General features: G+C 42.2%; 1 protein-coding gene across 1 annotated transcript in view; it reads left to right on the top strand.

The window, feature by feature from the left end:
• The window catches only part of SV2C (synaptic vesicle glycoprotein 2C), a 209213-nt gene that overhangs the window by 90775 nt on the left and 94965 nt on the right, over positions 1–23473 (top strand). The window contains exon 3 of the mRNA XM_077867670.1: positions 12453–12633. Within this exon, the coding sequence (XP_077723796.1) occupies positions 12453–12633 (181 nt within the window). The remainder of the gene's footprint in view (positions 1–12452; positions 12634–23473) is intronic.

The raw sequence follows: 23473 nt of genomic DNA, 5'->3' as shown, positions 1-23473 counted from the left end.
TTTTTTCCTTCCACTACTAAGCAGATGGCTAACTGCTCATGCTAGACACAAAACATTCATAATCATACTAAGAATAATAAGCCGCTAAATAACAGCTTCAGTCCTGTGGGTCAGTACCTGAATATTTGCGTGACCTTCTCTGAAATACCTAAATGTACTTCTGACAGTTTGCGATTGAGGAGCCCTTGTGTGGCATTTCATTGCTAATGACAAAATAAATCTCAAGTGTCAGGAAGTGCTGCCCTGGGTTCACCTTGGCTTGGCCAGCAGTAATGGATTAGGACCAACATCCATTTAGTGCAAGGCCGATCCTGGTATTTATTCACTCACTGCTCTGGGATGACAGCGTAGGTGTCTGCCTATTTGGGGAAACAAAAGGTCCTGTTGGAGCATCCGAGATGGATTTCTGAATTCTCTCTTTAGACATTTACTGGAATCTACTATGATCTAGTCTAGTTTTCAGTATGATATCTTGCCCCTAAACTTAAAACGAACAAACGAACAAACAAAACACCCATCAGCAACAAAGAAACTTCCACGTAGTTTTCCGAAAAGGGTCTCGAAGGACGCGTGTGATCGTTTCCCAGGCAGGCTCCATCAACCCCGGTGTGATCTTGGAATCTGTTTTCAGACGTCCTTTCCCACGCGCAGTGGCAGTGGCATCCCTGGCGTCTGGAGGTGGCCCGAGCTGAGCCGCAGAAGCCCTCCCCCGCCGCGCATTCCAGAGGCTTAAAGTGTCAAAAGGTATCCATCCTGGGACGCAGCTCGGGATCAGGTTTCTGTTCTGACCTTCTCCCGTACCCCTCCGTGGGATGTCCAGGCCTCGTGCACTGCGATCCTATCAAAGAGGCTTCTCTGGGAGAAAGAGCCTTTCGTTGTTGAAGGCGGACTTGAGGAGATGAAGGCTGGTTTTGGCCCCGTTTCTGGGAGGCCCGGGAGCGCCCTGCTCTTGCCCAGCAGCCCGCTCTCCCGAGCGGAGGCCTTGCAGGGCGAGCCCGGGCTCCCGAGCCGCCTGCCCCGCGCCTGCCCCTCGCCCGCCCCGCGTCTGCGGCGGCTCGTCCAGGCCTGCGCCCCCGCCCTCCTCCCCGCCTGCGGCGCTGCCCGCTTCCAGCGCCTCCGCTTGCCCTCGCTCTCGCTCGCGCGCCTGCGGCGGCTCAAGCGTCAACCCTACGGGCCTGTCCTCCGCTTCCTTCCTCCTCGCCGAGGACCCCGCCCCGGGCGGCCGCGCACCTGCTCGCTCACACCTGCGCACACCTGCGCGCACCTGCTCGCTCACAGCCTGCGCACACCTGCGCCCGGCGCCGCACGCTTCTCCTCCGCCGAGCTTGCAGGTCACCTTGGCCAAACCGGCCGGTCCTTTGCGGCTTCTGCAAAGACTTTTATTAGGACACAGCCGTGCCCATTTGCTTACGTATTTTCTGCGGCTGCTTTCATGCTGCAACCGCGCAGTGGAACCGTCGTGACGGAGCCTGTAGAGCCTGCAACGTCTACACTGCAGTCTTTCCTGCCGGGCCCTTTACAGAAGAGGGTTTGCAATCTTGCTGGAAATGTGCTGGTCTTTTCGCATGACGGCTTTCATTGCCTTATTTCCCCGCTCAGAAACACATCAGCGGCTCTTACTGTCTATGCAAGTCCTTGAATTCGGAGGAGGGGGCCCCTGGGTGGCTCAGCGGCTGAGCTGCCGCCTTTGGCCCAGGGCGGGACCCCGGGGTTCAGGGATTGATTCCGCCACGGGCCCCCCGCAGGGAGCCTGCTGCTCCCTCTGCCTGTGTCTCTGCCTCTCTCTCTGTCTCTCATGGATAAATAAATAAAATCTTTAAAAATAATAATTTGGAGGAGGGGCTTGTTATTTAAGGATTCTTATCTCACTGATCCTGCTTGTGTGTACTTCTCCACACCCCCAGCCCAGCTCCTCTAACCAGGTTCCATATCCTCGCTTACCTGCCCAGCCTTCCCTGCCCTTTCCCACTCCAGACCCTCCCCCTTGTTGTTGTGTATGTCTAAGGGGTTGCCAAAGGCCATCCTGCCTCTCCTCTTGCTCATGTTCTCCTTTTTCTTTTGATGCTCAACTCAAGCCCTGCTCCTTTCCTGAAGTGTTCCTGAAGTTGAGCTATCCTGGTCATGGCCTTATTGGTTTGTGTGTGTCGCCAGTACTGCCCCGTTTGGCGCTGCTTGCAGGTAGTGTAGTGAAGGTTACCGATGTGGACTTCCTCCACACCTGGTTAAGATGCCGACCTGTCAGGCCTACTCTGCTCTGTATTCCCTCTTTACGAATTTTCTTATGACCCATCCCATGCCAGTCTACTCTTCCTTGCCTCACCCTTCAGTTTCCTATGGGTTTTGCCCACTAAAAATACCTGCAGCCTTGTGAGCCTTCTAAGCCCTCTGCCGGTGTCGTAGATCAGATTGCCATCGTTCCTTCCCAGGCCTACTTCTCAGCCATGTTCCTGAAGCTGGTCTTTTTTCCTGTTGGTGGGAGCACAGATGTAAGGAAGCATTCACTCTTAGGGTCACACAAGTACCGAGTTGACACCTGAGCGTTAGTATTTCCTTCTATGTTGTACTCCAGGACCTTCAGGCTTCAGATGTCATACTCTGGGCTGGATCTTCCCCTCCATCCTTTCCCGCTGCAGGCTGTCCTCCCTGCGGTTTCTGGAATGTTCTTTTCAGGCACCTATGATGGCCAGTCCATTTTTCAGTTTCCCAAAGGTTAAAGGCTAACTCCTTGGACTACATCTGAATTGTCTTCCATCCTGGGCTCTTCCCCTCTTTTCCCCAAGCATGAACTCTACATTCCATCCATCCTCAACTACCAGGAGTCCTCTTCTTGTGCTGTGCTCTGACATACCCCCAGACCTTTTACCTGAGTCTCCTTCAATCTCTTGCAACTTTCCTTGCTTACTTGGAAAATTCTTACTCACTGGTCAGAACTCAGCACGATCTACCATTATTCTTTGGGAAGTTTTCCAGAATCCTGTTGGACTAATTAAGTCACTCCTTCCTTTTTTCCCCTTAAGCATAATGTACTCACCTTAATTACAGCATGTGTTTCATTTAATGGTAATTAATTTTCTGAATGTTTTTAATCTCTTAGGAAACCAAAGGTTCAAAGCCCCAGCTTTATATTTGAATGTTTGGGAAGTTTTTCAAAGTACTGTTGCCTAGGCCCTACCCCAGAACCAGAGTCTCTGGTGTGGCCTGAGCATCAGCATTCTTTTTCTTGAAGCTCCGCAGATGATTCTGATGTGTAGCTATCATCTGACACCACTGCACTAGGCTGTAAGCTGCTCAAGAGTGAGGACCATGCCAGTGTCATCTCTGGACCTCTCCTCTTCCCTTCCTCTGTCCTCATATCTCGAAAGATGCCTGGCTTACAGGAGAAACTCAGTGAAGAGTTGTGGGATTAGTGACCGCCTGTTCATTGTTGACTCAGTGATTGGGATCTTTTTCTCTTTAAAAAAGATTTTATTTATTTATTCATGAGAGACACACACAGAGAGAGAGAGAGAGAAGCAGGCTCCCTGCAGAGAGCCCAATATAGGTAGGACTCCAGGATCACAACCTGAGCTGAAGGCAGATGCTCAACCACTCAGCCACCCAGGCATCTCTAGTGATTAGGATTTTTTTTAAGATTTTATTCATTCATTCATTCATTCATTCATGAGAGGCAGAGAGAGAGAGAGAGAGGCAGAGACACAGGCAGAGGGAGAAGCAGGCTCCATGCAGGGAGCCTGACGTGGGACTCAATCCCAGGTCTCCGGGATCATGCCCTGGGCTGAGGGCGGCGCTAAACCACTGAGCCACCTGGGCTGCCCGTGAACGGGATTTTTTTTTGGGGGGGGGAGGGGGGATTTTTGAAACAAGGGATCACTTAGTTACCACTTCTGTCCCTCAGCACAGGCATAGAGTGGGGGAAGTTTCCAGAGAGAGAGGCCCCATTGCTGTGGAACTGATAGGTTCAGACGTCATGGCGTACCATAAAATGACTTTCTATAATTCTCTTCATTCCTAAGACCTGTATCTTTAATGCTTTGAACACCCAAGGGGCTGTAATTGCCTTTTGGGGAGTTTCCAGAGCTATTCATGTAAAATATATTTGAAAATCTCTTCCCCTATCTGGTGGGCATGCTGCATACTAGCCATTTGAGGAAGGATATTAGAGAAGTCTGGGCCTCCTTATTAGGGCTCTGCTGCTGCACTCGGCTCTCTGGGTTCCATGAGAGTGTCTTTGGATCTTCAGAAGCTGTGTAGTGCCAGGGAGACTTAGGTGACAAGTGGTAAATGCTGCTTGATGTGGGGTTATCTGCCTATACAAGCAATGGCATCCATCTCTGCCTGGATCAGAGGACTTAAATGTCAGACTTCCCAGATGTAAAAGTCAGAGATGTGCTATAGACTACATCTGATATTTACTGTTCTTGCTAGCAAAGGTGAGCTGACTTTTGTTGCAGATGTTCTCCATTGCAAATTAGAAAGATCTAAAAAAAAAAAAAAATTAGAAAAATCTTTCTTTTTCATTTGTACATATGCCCTATATATCATCACTTTTTTCCTTGTGTTTGATTTTGAACCAATGCATTTGAACACACAATGGACCTTCCCAGTAATTGGAAAAAGTAAAAGGTTGGTTAAGAGAATTTTATTAATTATTTACTAAGTATTTAAATTAATTAAATTTAAGTAATCATTATTTTTTTCATTTGAATAGTTTCAAATTGCAAAAAAAAAAAAATAAGTCTTTGAGACTTAAAAAATTAGTTAACTCTTTCAGGACTGTTTTAGGTGGTATCTTTTCAGAACTTGAGCCCAGGGCGGCCAAAAGCTATAATTAACTTTGTACAGCAGCCCAGAGCTCCTCTTTTTTTTCCTCTTACCTCTTTTGCATCGTTTCCTTCCCTTCATTTCTCTCCCTCCCTCATACTAATAGTAATATTAACATGTCAGTACTTTACACAAAAAGGAACCCTGCTCAAAATCCCAAAGGTTCACTCACTTTACTAGACTAGAGAAGATTCGTATGTGTCCTCCTCTTGAGATCACCATTCAGTGTTAGAGGCCATAGACACTTTCCCTTGAGTCGGTCTGGCCAGAGAGGATTCAAGGATTTTTCAGTGTAAGAAATATTAGGCCAAATCCTGTTCTATTAACATGCTCCTCTTTGGTAAGTGGTACTTTCTGGAAGATGGACTTCACCAAAAAATTAGTGTATCAGCGAGTTTATGTCTAGAGCTGTTTTTCATCCAAAGTGTGGCACCCAGAAAAAAAAAAAAAAAAGACTCTAAAACTTGTTCATAGCCTTCAGAAAAAGCCGGAATTATCTGCATAAGTATCCAAATAATAACAATCTGGAATCTTGCCCTTTCAAGTGTATCACTAGAGATCTTATCACTTGGGGGTATCTATGGCCCATCAGTCTTCCTTTCAGCATAGCTTTACATTTTTCTTTTTAATTGAAGTGTAGTTGACACACAATGTTACACTAGTTTCGGGTATACAGCATAGTGACTTGACAACTCTTTATATTTCTGCCCTGCTCACCACAAGAGTAGCTAGCATACATCACTATACAGCACCATTACCGCACCACTGACTGTGTTCCCCGTGCTGTACCCTTCATCACCATGACTTATTCATTCCATAAGCAGAAGCCTGTGTCTTTGACGTCTCTACACCCATCTTGCCAGTCTCCCCACCTCCCTGCCCCTGGCAACCACCAGTTTGTTCTCTGTTTTATGGATCTGTTTCTGCTGCTTGTTTGTTTTATTTTGTTGATTCTACATATGAGTGAAATCATATGGTATTTGTCTTTCTCTGTTTGACTTATTTCACAGAGCATAATACCCTCTAGGTCTATCCATGTTGTTGCGAATGGTGCGATCTTATTCTTTTTATGGCTGCATAATAGACCTGTGTTTGTGTGTATCGTATCTTCCTTATCTATTTGTGTATCAATGGGCATGTAGTTTGCTTCTGTATCTTGGTTATTGTGAATAATGCTGCAATAAACATAAGGGGTACATATATGAAATTAGTGCTTATTTTTATTTTTCTTTGACTTAGACATTTGTTCTATCCTACTAAAATTCCATTATAAAGGGTGAATATGATCATGACCTTATGGAGATTATTTATCATTGAATTCAGAATACTGCCACAGAATGATTTTTGTAGGAATCCAATTTGTAAATAAATGGTGCAATGAATTATAGAGTAATGCATTAGCCATGGATAACTGAAGTGTTTAAGACAAATTATAAAAACCTACCGGTTAAAATTTTCTGTGAGAAAAATACTATATACATTTCTTAAAATTGTTCTGTTTAGCTTAAATGTGTTTTAAAATGGTGCTGGGGGGAAAGATGTGCCCCCTTATGTACTGTCAGAAAGAATCAGAAGCAGCTTATTAGCAAAGAAACAGAAATAGAAATGTGATATTCATCAGGGGAAATGAGAGTATGATTAAATAAATGGAATCAGCCCCCTTGTTAGAAAATACTTTAAGGAGAAAGTCACACTTGAGGCCTCTTTTGGTCTCCTGAAAGATGGAGGGGCTGGGCTCCCCAGCGCGGCCTGAGCCCGACTGTGGTAGGAAGAGTAGAGCAAGCCTTAGGTCGGGTTCAACCTCCCAAGAGCCCAGCTGAATTAGAATCTTCATTCAACTTGTGAAAGGATTGGAGAGTCCTAGCCTCACCTCTTTCAACATCAGATATCTGCCTCTAGCTAGTCCTGAGGAGACAGGTCCTAGGGGAGGCACAGAGTTTCTGCTTGCCCTTTACACATCGGGAGCTCGTGTAGGGGAGATCTTTTTTGTTCTGTGTCTTTGGAATTAAAAATATTCCATAGGCTGCATGTCCTTCCATCAAATATGTATTAGACAAATACAGACTTTAAGTAAAAAAAAATATGTATTAGAGAGATTAAGTGTTTTAGTGGAAAGCACACGGGACTAAAAGTGCTTTCAGATTCTAAGGTGCACACAGATCCGTGGGACTCTCGTTCAGATGCAGCTTCTGACTTCTGCAGGTGTGGCATGGAGCCTTCGCCTCCGAATTTCTAGCAGGTTTTCCCAGGGTGCTGGTACTTTTGTTCCAGAGGTCATAGTCTGAGGAGCAAAGATCTAGAAGACCTGATTTCAAGTACTAGTTTCTCATACTATCAGTTTTCTTGTCCCTAAAATAAGGGACTTGGGACTAACATACCTTTGAATTCTGAGCAGCAGCAGCAGCAGCAGCAGCAGCGTGAGGAGTGGAGAGCCGAAGGCTGGTCTGTGTCAAGAACACATCCCTGCTCTGAGTTTTCCGGGAATCCCCTCAGCACACAGAGAAAACAAAATGGAAACATGGAAACAAGTCAGGAAATACAGTCTGTATTCGCACAATCCCTGAGTGTTTCCACCTTCGTTCACTCCGTGCCTTTGCTAACTTTCGAAGGTTTGGTTTTAATTAGGTCACATAATCAGCAAATGAATCTTCCCACTGTGCTGTTTGTCTCAAGTTATTGTGGAGGCCGAATCCTGGCCCTGGCATGCCCAGTAGGACAATCTAATCACCAGTAATACGCAATCTAGGCTCGAAAGATTGTTGTCTTTAAATCTGAAATATAGTCTTAGCCAGCATAGAGGTGAAGACACAACTTGATACTACATTTTGTTTTGCTAAACCTACACTTGTGGCAGAATTTAATACCATCTTGAAATCTTTCTTATGCTTCAGAATCCTCTCAGGTATCCCCTTCTCAGTGAAACGTTCCCAGAGGCCATTGTCAGAATTACTAGCCACTTCTTGTCCTCCTGCTTCCACTGGAGCACACGTCTCATGGCTGGGCTCCTGCTGTTTTGTGCCTGATGTCTCCCTCCCTGAATTATGAGCTCCTTAAGCCATCTTGATGGAATAGAAAGAGTTCAGGGACTTGGAACTGAGTCCCTGAGTGTGCACTTCAGTATTGTTCTTTCCTGGTCACATGTCCCCAGGAGGCTACAGGCTTTGACCTGGATGTTCCACTCGGTAGTGGCCATAATCAGATGGCTTGTTGGGCAATTGTGTGAATGGGTGTGTAACTACCTCCCTCTTCTTCTGCTAGGAGAAGGCATCAGATAAAGGCTTGCTAAGGTTTTCCTTCTGTAAGCTCGGGATCATGACTTATCAATCCTTGTATTTCCTCTGCAGGAAAAGTCAGGCAGAGTGGGTGCTCAGTAAACTCTTTACAATTGAATTTAATATTCTCTCTTTTAAAAGATTGAGCTATGTTTATTTTAGGCATATAAAAAAGTGCAAGATGGATAAATAAGTGTTTGGCTTTCCCCTAATAGCTGATAGTGTATGCTTTTCTGAAATATACGAAATGTATCTTGAAGTAATTATTAAAGTTCTGACAGATTTATTTCTGGTTTGTTAAGTTTAGAAATCCTAAACACAACCGGAGAAAAAAATAAATATTACACAGGAACAAAAAAAAAAACTGTTTTTAACAGGCAATTCCTAAAGGTTACCCATTTTTCCTGGTTTATAGGTATAAATTTTCTGGAAGAATTAGAAAAATTGATAATAGCTACTTTTGGGAAGAAGGTCAAGTGCAAGGGAGAATGAGCCTTTTAGTTTCATTTCATGTATTTCCATGTGCTTTGAATTTTTGATCATGTAGGCATATTTGGATTTTAAATAGACATATATAAATATATAGAGACATACACACATATATATGCACATACATATACATATGTGTGTGTGTTAAGGATACCTGAAGGAATTGAAGGATGAGCCATTTTTATTTTACTCTTTTATATATTAAAACCTCTAATGATGTGACGAGTACTGGGTGTTATATGCAACTGATGAATTATTTAACACTACATCGGAAACTAAGCACACACTATATGTTGGATAATTGAATTTAAATTTAAAAAACACCTCTAATGAGTATTATTTTTGGCGGCTTAAGTACAAAGTGCTAATGGTAAATGGAGGTGATCTGCCCCTTGTCAAGTCACTGAGCCATCTCCATCACAGAAGTCAGGGGCAAGCTCAGCTCACTCAGCCTTTACCGAACGTTAAGAAATCCAAGGGTGAGCCTGTGTTTTCACACTACTGACATTTGGGAAAATCTAATGACCAGTTAGGAGTCCTTAAAGTTCTGGAATCATCACTTCATAAATCTATGGTCTGGCTTAGTGAAGATGAAGCTACAGGCGACTGCTCAGAATAAGGAGAAATGATAGGATATAGAGCCCTGTCCAGCAGGAGCATCATGCCTCCTACAACCAGAAACACGAAGGAGTTGCCCTCCTTTGGAACATAGCATGTTCTTTTTTTTTTTTTTTTCTTTTTTCTTTTCCCTAGGGCAGAGGGAGGAGCAGAAGGAGAAGAAGAGAGAGAATCTTAAGCAGGCTCTATGCCCAGCATGGGGCTCATCACGGGGCTTAAACTCACAATCCTGAGATCATGGCCTGAGCCAAAATCAAGTCGGATGCTCAACCAACTGAGCCATCCGGGCGCCTCTATAGATGTTCTTTTTAGCAAGATACTGAATTTTCATTTTTCCTTGGCACCACCAATGTATTCAACATTGACCCCCTTACCTCCCACCAGTGGTCAGGAATGTGCCCATTTGGAATGTACGCTTGGGTAGAATGAAGCAGCATTTCCCCCTGGATCTTGTCTATTGTATTCTCCTACCTTGGACTTAACTCTAATTTTGTGAGTTAAGGAGAAGACACCTCAGACGTTTCAAAGGGTGCTTTCAGGTCTGGGTGGTACTTCCACATAGGCGCCTGGACAAACTGGGATGTTTTCCTAGGAGGGCAGCTGGACTTGTTGAGGAATTGTAACCGTGTTGCACAAAGAACTGCTGATGGGCCGAAATGTCACCACTCACTTTTCTATGATCAGATCATTCACTTCTCTGCTAGTGAACTGGATTCCATAGTATTAACCTCAAAGGATTGTCATGAGGAGCAAATACCTTAATTCATGCAAACACTTAGAACTGGTAAAGGTTCAGCAATTGCTACTGGCTGGCTTTTGTCCTTGGGGCTGAAGCTGCAAGAAAGACTCCCACATCTTTAGACTGCAGCGGCCACAGGCCCCTCCTAATCTATAGAAGCTCACCTTTCGGCTTTTAAAGTTATGGATATTATTATTTTGAAAAGCTGAGCTACTGATTATCCTGAGAGGCATGTGTAGCCAACTTGAGCCCCTGATGCTATAAATAAGAGAGTTGCTGCCTATGCATTTCCCTGAGTGAATCTGTCTCCTTTGGGAATTCCTTTGCCTTGTGCTGATACATTATATATATATATATATATTTAAAAGATTTTATTTATTTATTCATAGAGATGCAGAGAGAGAGGCAGAGACACAGGCAGAGGGAGAAGCAGGCTCCATGCAGAGAGCCTGACGTGGGACTCCATCCAGGGTCTCCAGATCACGCCCTGGGCTGCAGGCGGCGCTAAACCGCTGCGCCACCGGGGCTGCCCTATATATATATATATATTTGATACATTATTTAAATTGTCTTGTAACCATGCCCTGCCCTGGGCTTCATGATACGAGTCTTTTGAGTCTTTTTTTTTTTTTTTTTTTTGAGAAGGATGCTCTGTGTATGGTTAGCTCCGTGATACAGAGAAAAATATGTCATCCCCACCAAGGCAAAGGATATCCATTCCCCCTTTGCAGTACCCCAGTCCGAATAAAAATGCCTTCTGTTTTGTCTTATTGTACAACTGCTCCGCCATTCGCCATTCACTATAGCTGCCTGTATTCAGCTATATGCAAAGCAGCGTCCGTATGTCATTGATGTCAAGGTCATCAGACTTTGCCAGGTGTCCTCCTTCTAAGTCTCGTATTGATCCATTAGCTGTGTATTAAGCAAATGAATTCAGGGTGAGTGTTTAAATAGGATATATCCCAAACTAATCTAAAGCAATAAATCAATGTTTTGTGTTTTTTTTTAAGATTTTATTTATTTATTCAAGACACACACACACACAGAGAGAGAGAGAAGCAGAGGTAGAGGGAGAAGCAGGCTCCCTGCAAGGAGCCCAATGTGAGACTTGATCCCGGGGCCCCAGGATCATTACCGCAACCCCCCCCCCCCCCCAGCTGAAGGTGGCACCAAACCGCTGGGCCATCAGGGCTGCCCTTGTGTTTTTTTTTTTTAACTTGTTACTTAGATACTGCTGAGTATCTTGACTGTGCCTTTGAAAAGGAACTATTCAAGTGCTGATTTGGGGAAGCAGGGAAAAGCAGGAATGGATGAGAGATGTAGTAGTAGCTTTGTAAAATGCCACATCCAGATATAACAGATTTTCATTTATTAATTATGTCATTTCCCCTAGACGTTGCATACTCTTTTCTTTCATCCCGAGACAGATTCTGTTCAGGGCTTCTGGGGGCCTGGTTTTTTAGAAGAAGCAAGTGAGTTAGAAAATTAGAGGACTCGTGGGGCATCTGGGTGGCTCAGTCAATTAAGCATCCAACTCTCAATCTCAGTTCAGGTCATGATCTCAGAGTCATGAGTTCAAGCCCCCATCCCCTGTCCTGTTGGATTCCATGCTGGGCATGGAGCCTACTAAAAGAAAGGGAAGGAAGGAAGGAAGGAAGGAAGGAAGGAAGGAAGGAAGGAAGGAAGGAAGGAAGGAAGGAAGGAAGGAAGGAAGGAAGAAAAGAAAAATACAAATGTGTACTCATAGTGACGCCAAGAGGGACATTGATCTAACTCTTGATTTTCCATTTGTTTGCACTATGAAAGTAAAGCCACCTATGATAAGTTACTAATTCCCAAACTGCAACAGCCATTTTTCTTCTCCTTAGGCTTCTTAAGTTTCTGACTCCAAGAGAAAGTTTTTCTTTATGAGCAGAGTTTGAGCCTATTTTAAGATTAACTCTTATGATCTCTAAACCCGCCTTCCCTAGCTTCCCTTTGCTTCCCAAGGAAGGGCCAGGGCTTTTAGAAGACACTAGAGAGAAAGAACCTGTGGAATCCTCTAGAGAGTCCCTAGGAGTCCAGCCTTGGCCTAGTCATCTGCTATAGGCAGAGATTTGAAACAAGCTGGGGGATCTATTTTGACCAGGGAGCCCTTGACTCAGTCTCCCATCTTGTCACGTGGCCTTGTCATGTGCTAAGCTGGGCATTTGGACCAAAAGCAACATGCGCATGAGTCAAACTCCAGGATTGTCCTGTGTGGAGACTCCTTGTGCCTGCCCACCGTGTACCATTCTCATGAACTTAAAAAGAATGTCACTGTTTTGTCTTTTTGCCTTTATCATTGGTCATGACAGCTAAAGGTGACCCACGGAGCTTATTTTCCAACTTGAAAGGTGATTCGTATATATTGAGGAATGTATTTTTCCCCCACGCAAAATGCTGAAATGTATTTAGTCTCTTATTCATTTGTTCTTACATGTGTCATTTACTCCCAGTCTCTAATATGTTTCTTTGTCTCCTGTGTGTTGCAGGCAGCATAGTGTACCTGGGGATGATGGCAGGGGCTTTCTTCTGGGGAGGACTGGCGGACAAAATAGGAAGAAAGCAGTCTCTTCTGATTTGCATGTCTATCAACGGATTCTTCGCCTTCCTCTCTTCGTTTGTCCAAGGTTATGGGTTCTTTCTCTTCTGTCGTTTACTTTCTGGATTCGGGTAAGGTTTTTTTCCTTCATATTTCACAGTAATGTATTTATTCTTCATGACTGTCCATGTTCTCCACTCTAGAGGACCTCACTCCTGAGAAATTACCTCTTAACACACTTCTTCCCCTACCTTCATGTTGGCCTTAGAAACTGCAATGCTGGCTCTTAGAGATAAAATTATCCAGAAGACGGAACACACGTCTGTATTCTTGGGGCTGATTCTTGCAGTATTATACTTCTAGGAAATGGGTTTTATTTTAAGTGGAATCTTGTTTCTATGGCAGAAGGCATTCATAAATGTATTTTTCTTCTGAAAATTTAATTTAAGCAAGAAATAGCCCTAGTCCTACCTATTATGGGCTAGTAAAGGTTCAAACTATCCAAGCTTGCTCTTAAATCCAGGATGAGTGTGTCTCAAGAAATGTTATTTTATTGATCTATGTTGACAACATATTTAACTTGGTAGGAAGCCTACTTCTTGAGATGTAATATGTTCTTTTTTGTAAGTTCCTGATTTTTGTTGAATTAACAGAAGTTGTGCCATTGGCCATGTAAATGGAATAGTACCATACTCCCCTCCCCCTTATCTACAGGGGATGTATTCCAAAACCCCCAGTTGATGCCTGAAACTGTAGATAGTACCGAGCCCTATATAAACTACGCTTTTTCCTATGTATACATACCTATGAAAAAGTTTGATTTATAAATTAGGCACAGTAAGATATCAACAATAACTAATAATAAAATAGGACAATTATAAAAATATAATGTAATGAAAGTTATGTGAGTGCGGTCTCTCTCAAAATATCCTACTGTACTATACTCACTCCTTGTGATGATGGGTGATGATAAAATGCTTATGTGATGAGATGACATGAGATGAATGACATAGGCATAGTGACGTAGTGTTAGGTTATTACTGACCTTCTGATATTGACTTAGAAGGAGGATCATCTGCTTCTGGACCACAATTGACAGGAGAGAATTGAAACCACAGGAACTGAAACTCGGGAAAGCAGAACTGCAGAAAACAGAGGACTGCTGTATATAGCCAATGCTATAGTCATTGTCTGCAAAGAGCTTGAAGCACCTGTTACTATACTAAATGAATCCATCGCTGAGGAAAATCCAATAGCTTAATTAGGAGAGTTCAAGATACTCTGCTTTGATAAGGAAAAAATTAGTAAAAATATAAAATTTGTGTTTGAGAACTTTCTTTTCATTAGAGATGTTCTTTCTGAGGTATCATGAGATGAATCTATAGGAATAATATAACATAAAAGTAAATACATAAAGAAAGGAAAGGAAACAATCCTGGGTTATGAATTTGAGAAGCATATCAGGTGTGATTGCTGAGAGTGGTATTCACATAGCAAAACACAGTTTTGCCAGAAGGAAAGGTCAGAGAACTACAACATGCCTTCCTTAATTATATGTGGTAGTACTTTTTTTTTAATTTTTATTTATTTATGATACACACACACACACACACAGAGAGAGAGAGAGAGAGAGGCAGAGACACAGGCAGAGGGAGAAGCAGGCTCCATGCACCGGGAGCCCGACGTGGGACTCGATCCCGGGTCTCCAGGATCGCGCCCTGGGCCAAAGGCAGGCGCTAAACCGCTGCACCACCTAGGGATCCCTGTGGTAGTACTTTAAAATCAGAACTAAGGTTAAAGGGAATCTAAGGCATCGTGGAGAAAGACTGTATAGTCTGATTACTTTAAGGGTACAAAGATTCCCGCATGCAAACTAATGGATCACTTTTATAATTCATTCAAAACATTTTTTGAAGGATGCCTGGGTGGCTCAGCTGTTGAGCGTCTGCCTTCGGCCCAGGGCCTGATCCCAGGATTTGGGATCGAGTCCTGCATCAGGCTCCCTGTGTGGAGCCTGCTTCTCCCTCTGCCTCTCTCTCTCTGTGTCTCTCATGAATAAATAAATAAAATCTTTAAAATATATATATTTTTTGAAAACTTTATTTCATTTTATGCCACAAGATGTATGTGCATACTGAGATTGGTGGACTGTCCACAGATTTTTTTCTGATGTGCTTTCTCATCTTTTTATTATAGCCCTTCATATGGAATTCATATTCCACAAACAGTGGGCACTTGGCAAATATGTGACTGAGTCGCAGAAATCAGGAGCTTTCCTTAGAGTGGAGATATTCTAGTAGACCATTCCAATAAACCAGGAAGGTCAGAAACTTTGGGAAAATGTAAAAATACTTTTTACCTGGGGAAAAAAATGATCAAAATCAATCATTTGCTTTGTAATGAATGATGGAGAAAGGAAGCTTTCCCTTGGTGCTCAAAGGGCTGCGCGAGATTGGCGAAATACACGGGAGGTAATTTGGATCATGGATTCAAGTGGCTGCAGCAGACCTAATGCTGGGCAAATTTGGGTACCGGAGGAAGAACGTGTGTTGTTTGGGCCTCTTTGTTAAAGGACCTTCTCAAGGTCCACAGGATAAGACATTCTTGCCACCAGGAAAGGCCAAGGCTTCCTTTTGCTTTCTCTTACCTAAGTAATACCGCTAGCCTGTCAGGAAAAGGCTAACGGCCTGAGTTCTGAGCTTTCCTGTCCTTCCATTTACAATCTTATCAAGGAAATTTCACTGATATCCACAGATTCAAAAGTACCTGACTGTGGTCAAATTCTTATGGCAGTTTTAATCGCCAGTTCTAGATTGTGATGTGGTCAACCCAATTGACTACAGAGAAAAGGGCCATTATGGTGGTTGCAGGATGCTCCAAACTAATGGACTGTCTGGAAGTTAATTCAAGGGCAGGACAGAAGTGGGGACTGCCTGGCCTATTCATGATATCATCATCCTCCTCCCTGTTGCAGACAAATCATTCTTTAGCCTATACCTCAGTGATGCTGACTTCTAAATAACAGAATTTACCTGGCAAAGCACAGGCTGTTGTATTGCTAACTCAGCTAGGCTCCATAAATCGTGATAGCAGAGGTTAATGCGCTGTGCCTTTGCCAAGTTGGCACAGGATTGAGAGTCCAGAAATCCCAGTCCACCTTACCCGTGCCCTTTACTGGGGACCCTGGGAGAGTCATTCAGGCTTTCCAGGCTGATTCTTCTTTTGTTTTTTGTTTTGTTTTTATTTTTATTTATTTTTGTTTTATTTTATTTTAGCATAATATACTCTAGTTCCATCCATGTCATTTCAAATGGCAATATTTCATTTTTCATGGCTGAGTAATACTCCATTGTATGTATATACCACATCTTCCTTATCCATTCATAAATAGATGGATATTTGGGCTCTTTCCATAATTTGGTTGTTGTTGATGCTATAAACATTGGGGTGCATGTGTCCCTTTGAATTACTATTTTTGTATCCTTTGGGTAAATACCCAGTAGTGCAGTTGCTGGGTCATAGGATAGCTCTATTTCTAACTTTTTGAGGAAGCTCCATACTATTTTCCAGAGTAGCTGCACCAGTTCCCATCAACAGTGTAAGACGGTTCCCCTTTCTCTGCACCCTCACCAACATCTGTTGTTTGATTTTAGTCATTCTGACTGGTGTAAGGTGGTATTTCATTGTGGTTTGGACTTGTATTTCCCTGATGATGGGTGATGTTGAGGATTTTTTCATGTGTCTGTTAGCCTGATTCTTCTTTTGTGAGAAGAAATGAAGATTCCCTTGGCTTGGGGTGGGGCTGAATGGGATCCCTGGCAGCAAAACAACCAGAGTTTTGTGGGATCCAGCCCCTGAGGGGGCCTGAGAAATGAAGTTATTAAGGAAAACAAAGAAAGTTATCTTTCTTTCTCCTCAGCTGAGTTTGCAGGCATGTCACCTGTATATAACATGTGAGCCACTACCTCCGTGATAGAGGGCTTTTCTCTAGAGTTCCATTTGGACACCCTGTCTCTGAATCTCTGCGTCATCTCAGTGAAGACTCTGCTTTCTCCAGAGATCTTGTTTTTTTCTGCTTTAGTTAGGAGCTCCATCTGATCAGGTTTTAAATTAAGTAAAACTAAATGACCAAGGAAATAAAGCTTCAGAGTGTTGGGATTTTTCTGTCGCGGGCCTCTGGTGCTCAGAGCCATCAATGCTCCATGTGTTTCTTAGGAGTGTTGCTCTTGCTGTCTTTTCTGCTTCCAAGGTTCTTCTCTCAGAGACCTTGGAGTTCAGGGTCTCAGAGAGGCCAACCTGCCCTCCCTGCAAATAGTTGCCTTTCATGTGTTTATTCCTCTCCTCCAGATAGCAAATTCCAAGAGGCTGGGGCTTGTCAGCTCAAAGCAAAGCAGGTTTGGTTACCGCAAAGAACACAAGTCCTGCCAGTGGTGGAGTTTGGCATTGGCCAGTTGATCGTGGTGTTGCCACAAGTGAAATAGGTAGTTTGCTAAAGTCTTCTTGATCTGTAGAAGCAGAAATTCTAGGTCAAGTGAATGAAAGTTTAACTTGAATCATAAAAAGTCATGAGGCCCATGAAAGAGTCACGGAGCATCAGTGAATTCCCAGACCTGAGCCAGTTTGCAGACCCAGAACACCTCAAATGAAGGGGAGACTGGGTCACTTGAAGAAAGACCCCAGTACACTACTGAGACTATATACCATTAATATTCCACTCAACCTTCCCCCAAGGGATTTATATCCTTTTACTAGGGTAGCAATGCTTTCCCTGAGGGGAAAGGAGTCAAACAGACTCTGGGGGGCTTACCAGGCACTGGCTCTGAACTGACACCAATTCCAGGAGACCCAAGATGTCACTGAGGTCCACCCATGTAGGAGTTCATGGAGGTTGGGTGATTATAGAGTTGTAGCTCACGCCTATCTCAAAGTGGGTCCGATGGGCCCCTGAATCCATCCTGTGATTATTTCCCAGTTCCAGAATGCATAATTGGAGTAGATATGGTTACTGATAGACTCTTCATGTTCTACCAGTTTCACTCGCTAGGAATTTTAGAGGAGGAAGAGAATTTCTGGGTCACAGGCAGAGCCTTCATTTTGCAGATTAAGGTTCAGTGATGGATCCAGGAAGACACAGCTAGGATGTAAGTCAAAACTGAGTCCTTTTGAGCTAGCAACTCTGCATGCAAGTAAATTGCATTCTGAATCCAGGGTTGAGATGCCTTTGTGTCAGTTTTACTGCAAATGCCACAGGTTTCCAGCTGTTCTGTCTTGTTTCATTGCTGAAGCGTCCTTAGCAGCGCTGTGCCATATTCCTGTTTTCTGCATATAAGGGAGACTGCGAAGGAGGGCTTCATTTAGCCTGAGGTCTACCTGGGTTTATGGTTCCATTGCCTCTAAATGTGCTTTCCTCTTAATTTCCCACACCAAGCCATGAGTATATTTTGCTAGAAACATAAATATATCCAGCTGCCGTATTCTGTGGGACTTTAAATATTTATTCGGTAAATATTTTCTAAAGAATGATTTTCCAGCTGGAGACGACTGTGAGTGAGGAATAGGGGATTACCAATTATTAATCTGTTTCTCACTTTCCTAAGTGAATCTCACACCAGGGAACAGACACTTCCCTCTCCTCTTGTGTTATAGAAAATTAGAAAGATGGGAAATGGAGTTGACACCACTGATTCATTTTCATTTGCCCCAGAATTAAATTGTTTCCAGTCACTGTTAATTATGGGAATGATAATGCGTCAGATGCTGGGCAATGTCAGAGACGGGAACTTTTCACCGAGGGCCTGGCACTGCTAAGCATAAAGGTCAGGGGAAAAAAATATAACAGCAACAGAAATTAAAATGAAATTTCTATGTATCTAGGATATCATCGTGAACAAATAGTCATTTCTCCCTCTGCAGATGGAGTCTCACAAATGCATGCTTCATGGGTATTTGCCATATCCCTCTATTAACTGCGTTATACCCAGAATACCTAGGCTTTGCAGAAATGATCCCCGCTAACTGGAATTCTTCAGTGTTTTATATTTAGCATTCTTATTCCCACAACATTTTTTATAAATAAGTATGCAAAAATATTATGTCTTTCTTTTTCCTAAGTAGGATCCATGCCCACTGTGGAACCTAATGTGGGGCTTGAACTCATGACTGTGAAATCAAGACCTGAGCTGAGATCAAAAGTCAGATGCTTGACTGACTGAGCCACCCAGGTGCCCCATTATGCTTTTTATGATAGAGGCACAGATTGATTAAGTCAAATGTTGAACTGACCCTCTGGTCTTCTGAGTTTTAGTCTAACTCTGAACTATAAGGTTCTCCCTTCAAAGTAATCTTTCTTGGGCAACCGGTGACTCAGCAGTTGAGCATCTGCCTTTGGCTCAGGGTATAATCCCGGGGTCCTGGGATTGAGTCTTACATCAGACTCCCTGCATGGAGCCTGCTTCTCTCTCTGCCTATGTGTCTGCATCTTTCTTTGCACCTCTCATGAATAAATAAATTAAAAATCTTAAAAAAAAAAAAACAACAAAGTAGTCTTTCTCTTAGGATATGTTTTACTTCCTTATCATATTTGAAAAATGTAGAATCATTTCAAAATCTTCAAAACTTTAAAAATATGTTTTATCCAACACCTATATATGCTTGCCCTGAGAGATGCTAAGCACCTGATGATACTGACTCCTCTAAACCTCATGATGACCCTTTAAAGATAAAGCTATTCTTTATTCTACCTATTTAATAGATGAGGAAACTGAGGCACAGAGAGGTTAGATAACTGTTCAAGGTCACATAATAAATTCTGTAGTCATACACAGACAGCCTGGTGCCAGAACCCATGCTCAGACCACCAGGCTGTGCTATCTCAGATCCAATGAGAAGTATCTCTGATTTCACAGAGATTAATTTCAATGCCCAATACATGATAGGCACTAAAGGAACATTTTGAACAGATCAATTCAGGAAGCTTCTGACCCAGAGAATCAGGATGGATAGGTCCTCAGTATGAAAGATGAGGCAACAGACTACATTATTTTTAATCCAGAAATAATCACAAACTCAAATTGTAAATAGTAGGTCATTGTTTCCTTAGGCCTGTATTGTCCAATAGGCAGCATGCAGCTACCAAGCACTTGAAATGTAGCCAGATTGACATGTCCTATAAGTGCAAAATACCTAACACTGGTTTCAAAGATTTAGCACATACAAAAGAGTGCAAAATACCTCATTGATAATTTGTATATTGATTACATGTTAACATGACAATATTTTAATATATTGAGTTCAATGAATATGTATTAAAACTAACATCACTTAGGTTTTTTTGCGGTGTCTTAGTATCTTTTCTAGAAAATTTAAAGTTATACATGTGGCTCACAGGGTACTTCTATTAAAAGCACTATCCAAGACAATGCCTTTTATGAGATTTTCCAACAGAAAGGTTGACCTTTGGGGCACCCTTTATTTCCCAGTATGCCCTTTGCCAAAAGTGCTGTTGATCCCAAGAGAGAAGTTACAAAGCAAAAGATCTTACAATGTATAATTGTGGAAAAATTAGCCATATGCACCCTTTAGAAAAGACTCTGTGAGCTTCTTAAGGGCAAGAACTTCTGTTCTTCATGCCTGGACTTCCAGCAACTATGATGTGCCTCGCCCAGAGTTTGGCTGGAGAGGGCGGGGATGGGAGCTAATAGATGACTAGGTAAATGGTGGGTTGGTGAAAGGGTGAGTGGAGGAATGGATAAGTACATACATACAGCACAAGGCTGGAAAAGTCTACGGGTTTTTGTCATCTTTTCTTGCAACCCGTCTTAACAACCATCTCCATCTTTACTCATGACACCATTTAGATGCTGTGGGAATGCATTTTTCCAGCTCTCCCAAGAGCTCAATTAATTTTTTTTCAAGACAGCATTAGAATCCTGACTATGCTTTTTTCCTGTGGCATACTGTGCTGCTGTGGATACTATAGGTTTGGGGGCTTAGGGCACCAACCTGATTGCAAACAAGGGCTAGGGAAGTTGTATTGAAGCTCTTTTCTTAGAAACACACTTTTACCCAAATGGTATATTTACATCTCAGTATTTTTAAATAGTCAAGTTTCTACCTATTATTCTATCCATTGTTTATACAATATTGGAAAATAACAACTACCCATATCAAAGAATATGATTTTTTAATCTGTGGCTTCAGACAGTGGGAAACTAAAGCTACCCAAACAACACATCCTTTTAGCACTACCACTGGGTATAGGAGATTTGCATCTTGATTTGATGATTGGTTCAGTTACCAGTAAGTGTTCTTCTATTTCTGCCTTGAGTGCTCATCATGAACAAGTACCTTCTAATCAATACAGCAATATCATTTTCTGTGCCAACCCAGCCCATTCAGAGACCATTAGATCTGTGGCCTTTTGTCTAAGCCTCTGTGATCGTGTTTGCTTCTCTGAAAAGGAAGTCACTGAAAAGTTCTTCTTTGGGACTGCTACTTTAATTGTTTATTTCGGGGTCCAATTTAAAATGTAATGAATTGGTTCTGAATTGCTATGCAATTTGCCCGGCAGTTCATTGTCCTTGATTTTCTTTTTTGTTGATTCTGAGTGAGGACTAAAAGGATATGTTCATGCAACTTTTTTTGTAATTGTGATTCCCAGTATAGACTACACCATTCAGTGTTCTTTTTATAAACCCATAATACCCATCTTAATAAAAGCTGTCAGAGTCAGCTCTGGGTAGACTTGGCCCTCTGCCTATTATCAGTATAGAACACGTGACTTTACAACGCACATTCAACTTCCTTCTTAATTCTGTCCTCGTATAATGCCCCACTTCCCCATGGAAATGGGAGATGGAAGATTGATGTGAAAGACTGTTTGACAATCACATGGTGAAATAAGTTCAAATGAAAGTATTCTTTGTTACATGCTTACCAGGGAATTGTAGCAGAACAGAAATACTCAGGAGATTCCTCCTCAGGACAAGAAGTCATTAGACATTCCATAATTTCTTCTCTAAACTGTCACATTTCAAGCCATTTCAAGTACAATAATTCTTTCTGTCCAAAGCCTCCCTCTTTCATTGCAGAACCCTGAATCCTTTCCTATCTTTGCCTCAATAGCCAGCATAAATCAGTACAGTGAGGTATAGGGACAAACATAATCCACCAGAGTCACCACCTGAACTGGAGTAATGAGTAATATGAGAGGTGGCTGTGAAGTTTGTGCAGATGGTAATATTTGGCCTTCTCTTTCATCCCGCTATGCTAAACAGACCTAAACTTATGTGTCTCATGTTCCCAATAGAGAAAAATTTGTGTCTGTATAGCTGACACACCCTTTGCCTTGCACAATATTCCACTTGTGAATTTGCTTTAGATTACTGAGGCGGATAAATACGTTTCATGTTATTCAGCAGACAACTATATTGAGTCATATGTAGACCTCTTGAGGTGACCTGGTGTGTGTGTGCACGTGCACATGTGGGTGCACATACATGTAGAATGGGGCTGGAGAGTGGTCACAACTTATTCTACAGTGTGTTTTAATACATTTTTTAGTCTCTTTATATTTCTATAATTAAATTGTAAAAATGTCACATTAATATTACTGAAGAATGACTTCAACTTTGAGATTTCAGATATCTATGTTCTATTTCAGTCGTATCAATCCAGTCATTTTGAATCGGGCTGATCTTCTATCTATATAGTGTGGATTTCAGTTATTATTCCCTCTTTGACTCCTGTTACCAAATATAACTAAAATTTGACCCTTTTTGACAGTTACTGAAATAGACTTAATATCTAATCCTGAGAAAAATTCCTTACAAATCCCTCTGATCTGATTGCTTCATTTATGTAAATGTTCCATCAAAAGTGAACTTGAGAAAATTTCAACAGTAGCTGACCGATCATTATAAAATGGACAATAAAAAAGTGTCCATGTTAACTGGATTCAGAGATGTATTACCTAACAGGTAATATAAAAGATAACCATTTCATGCCTTATGTTATGGATTTTTAGTATAAAACAAGTTATATTTTCCATATTAAGTCTCCATTATTAAGTTTCTCAACCTCAGCACTATTAATATTTTGGGATGGATATTCTTTGTTGTGAGGAGCTGTCTTGTGTATTTTAGGATTTTTAGCAGCATCCCCGGCCTCCACTTACTATATGCTAGTAGCACTTCCTGAGTTGTGACAGCTAAAAATGTACCCAGGCATTGCCAAATGTCTGTTGGGAGAGGAGAACACAACTGTGTTTAAGAACCACTGATACGTGGGACTTTGAGAACTGCCGTTCAAATATTTGTTATCATATCACTTCATGTATTCTCAGAAATTTTACCTTGATACAATAAAACAAATAAGGAAACATGTCCCTCACACAAAATAATGAACTATTGATGTAAAATAATAATGAGAAATTTTCTTTTTTTTTTTTTTACTAAAAATTGGGGGACAGTGTTTTCTTGTCTTCGATACTTACAGGAACTAAATCATATTATGAGACATGAAAACTTACCTAAATTGTTATTGTTGTTGATAATTATAACATTCTGCAGCACTTTTCTGAAAGGTACCAAGATATTTTAGAAGTTCTTAGAGTGCCCAAGAGGATTGCATAGTTTCTTATAATCAAGGATTTCTCTCTTTTTTTTTTGTATATTTTTTATTGGAGTTTAATTTGCCAACATATGGTATAACCCCCAGTGCTCATCCTGTCAATTCCCCCCACCTCGGCTCCCGTCACCCAGTCACCCCATCCCCCCCACCCACCTCCCCTTCCACTACTGCTGTTCATTTCCCAGTTAGGAGTCTCTCATGTTCTGTCTCCCTCTCTATTTCCCACTCATTTCCCTCCTTTCCCCTTTAATCCCTTTCACTATTTCTTATATTCCCTGAATGAATGGAACCATATCATGTTTGTCCTTCTCTGACTGACTTACTTCAGCATAATACCCTCCA

The sequence above is a fragment of the Canis aureus genome, chromosome 2 (assembly GCF_053574225.1).
Source record: "Canis aureus isolate CA01 chromosome 2, VMU_Caureus_v.1.0, whole genome shotgun sequence".
In the NCBI taxonomy this organism is placed as follows: Eukaryota; Metazoa; Chordata; class Mammalia; order Carnivora; family Canidae; genus Canis; species Canis aureus.
Note: the sequence above shows the minus strand (reverse complement) of the source record. Positions and strands in the feature narration are given on the sequence as shown.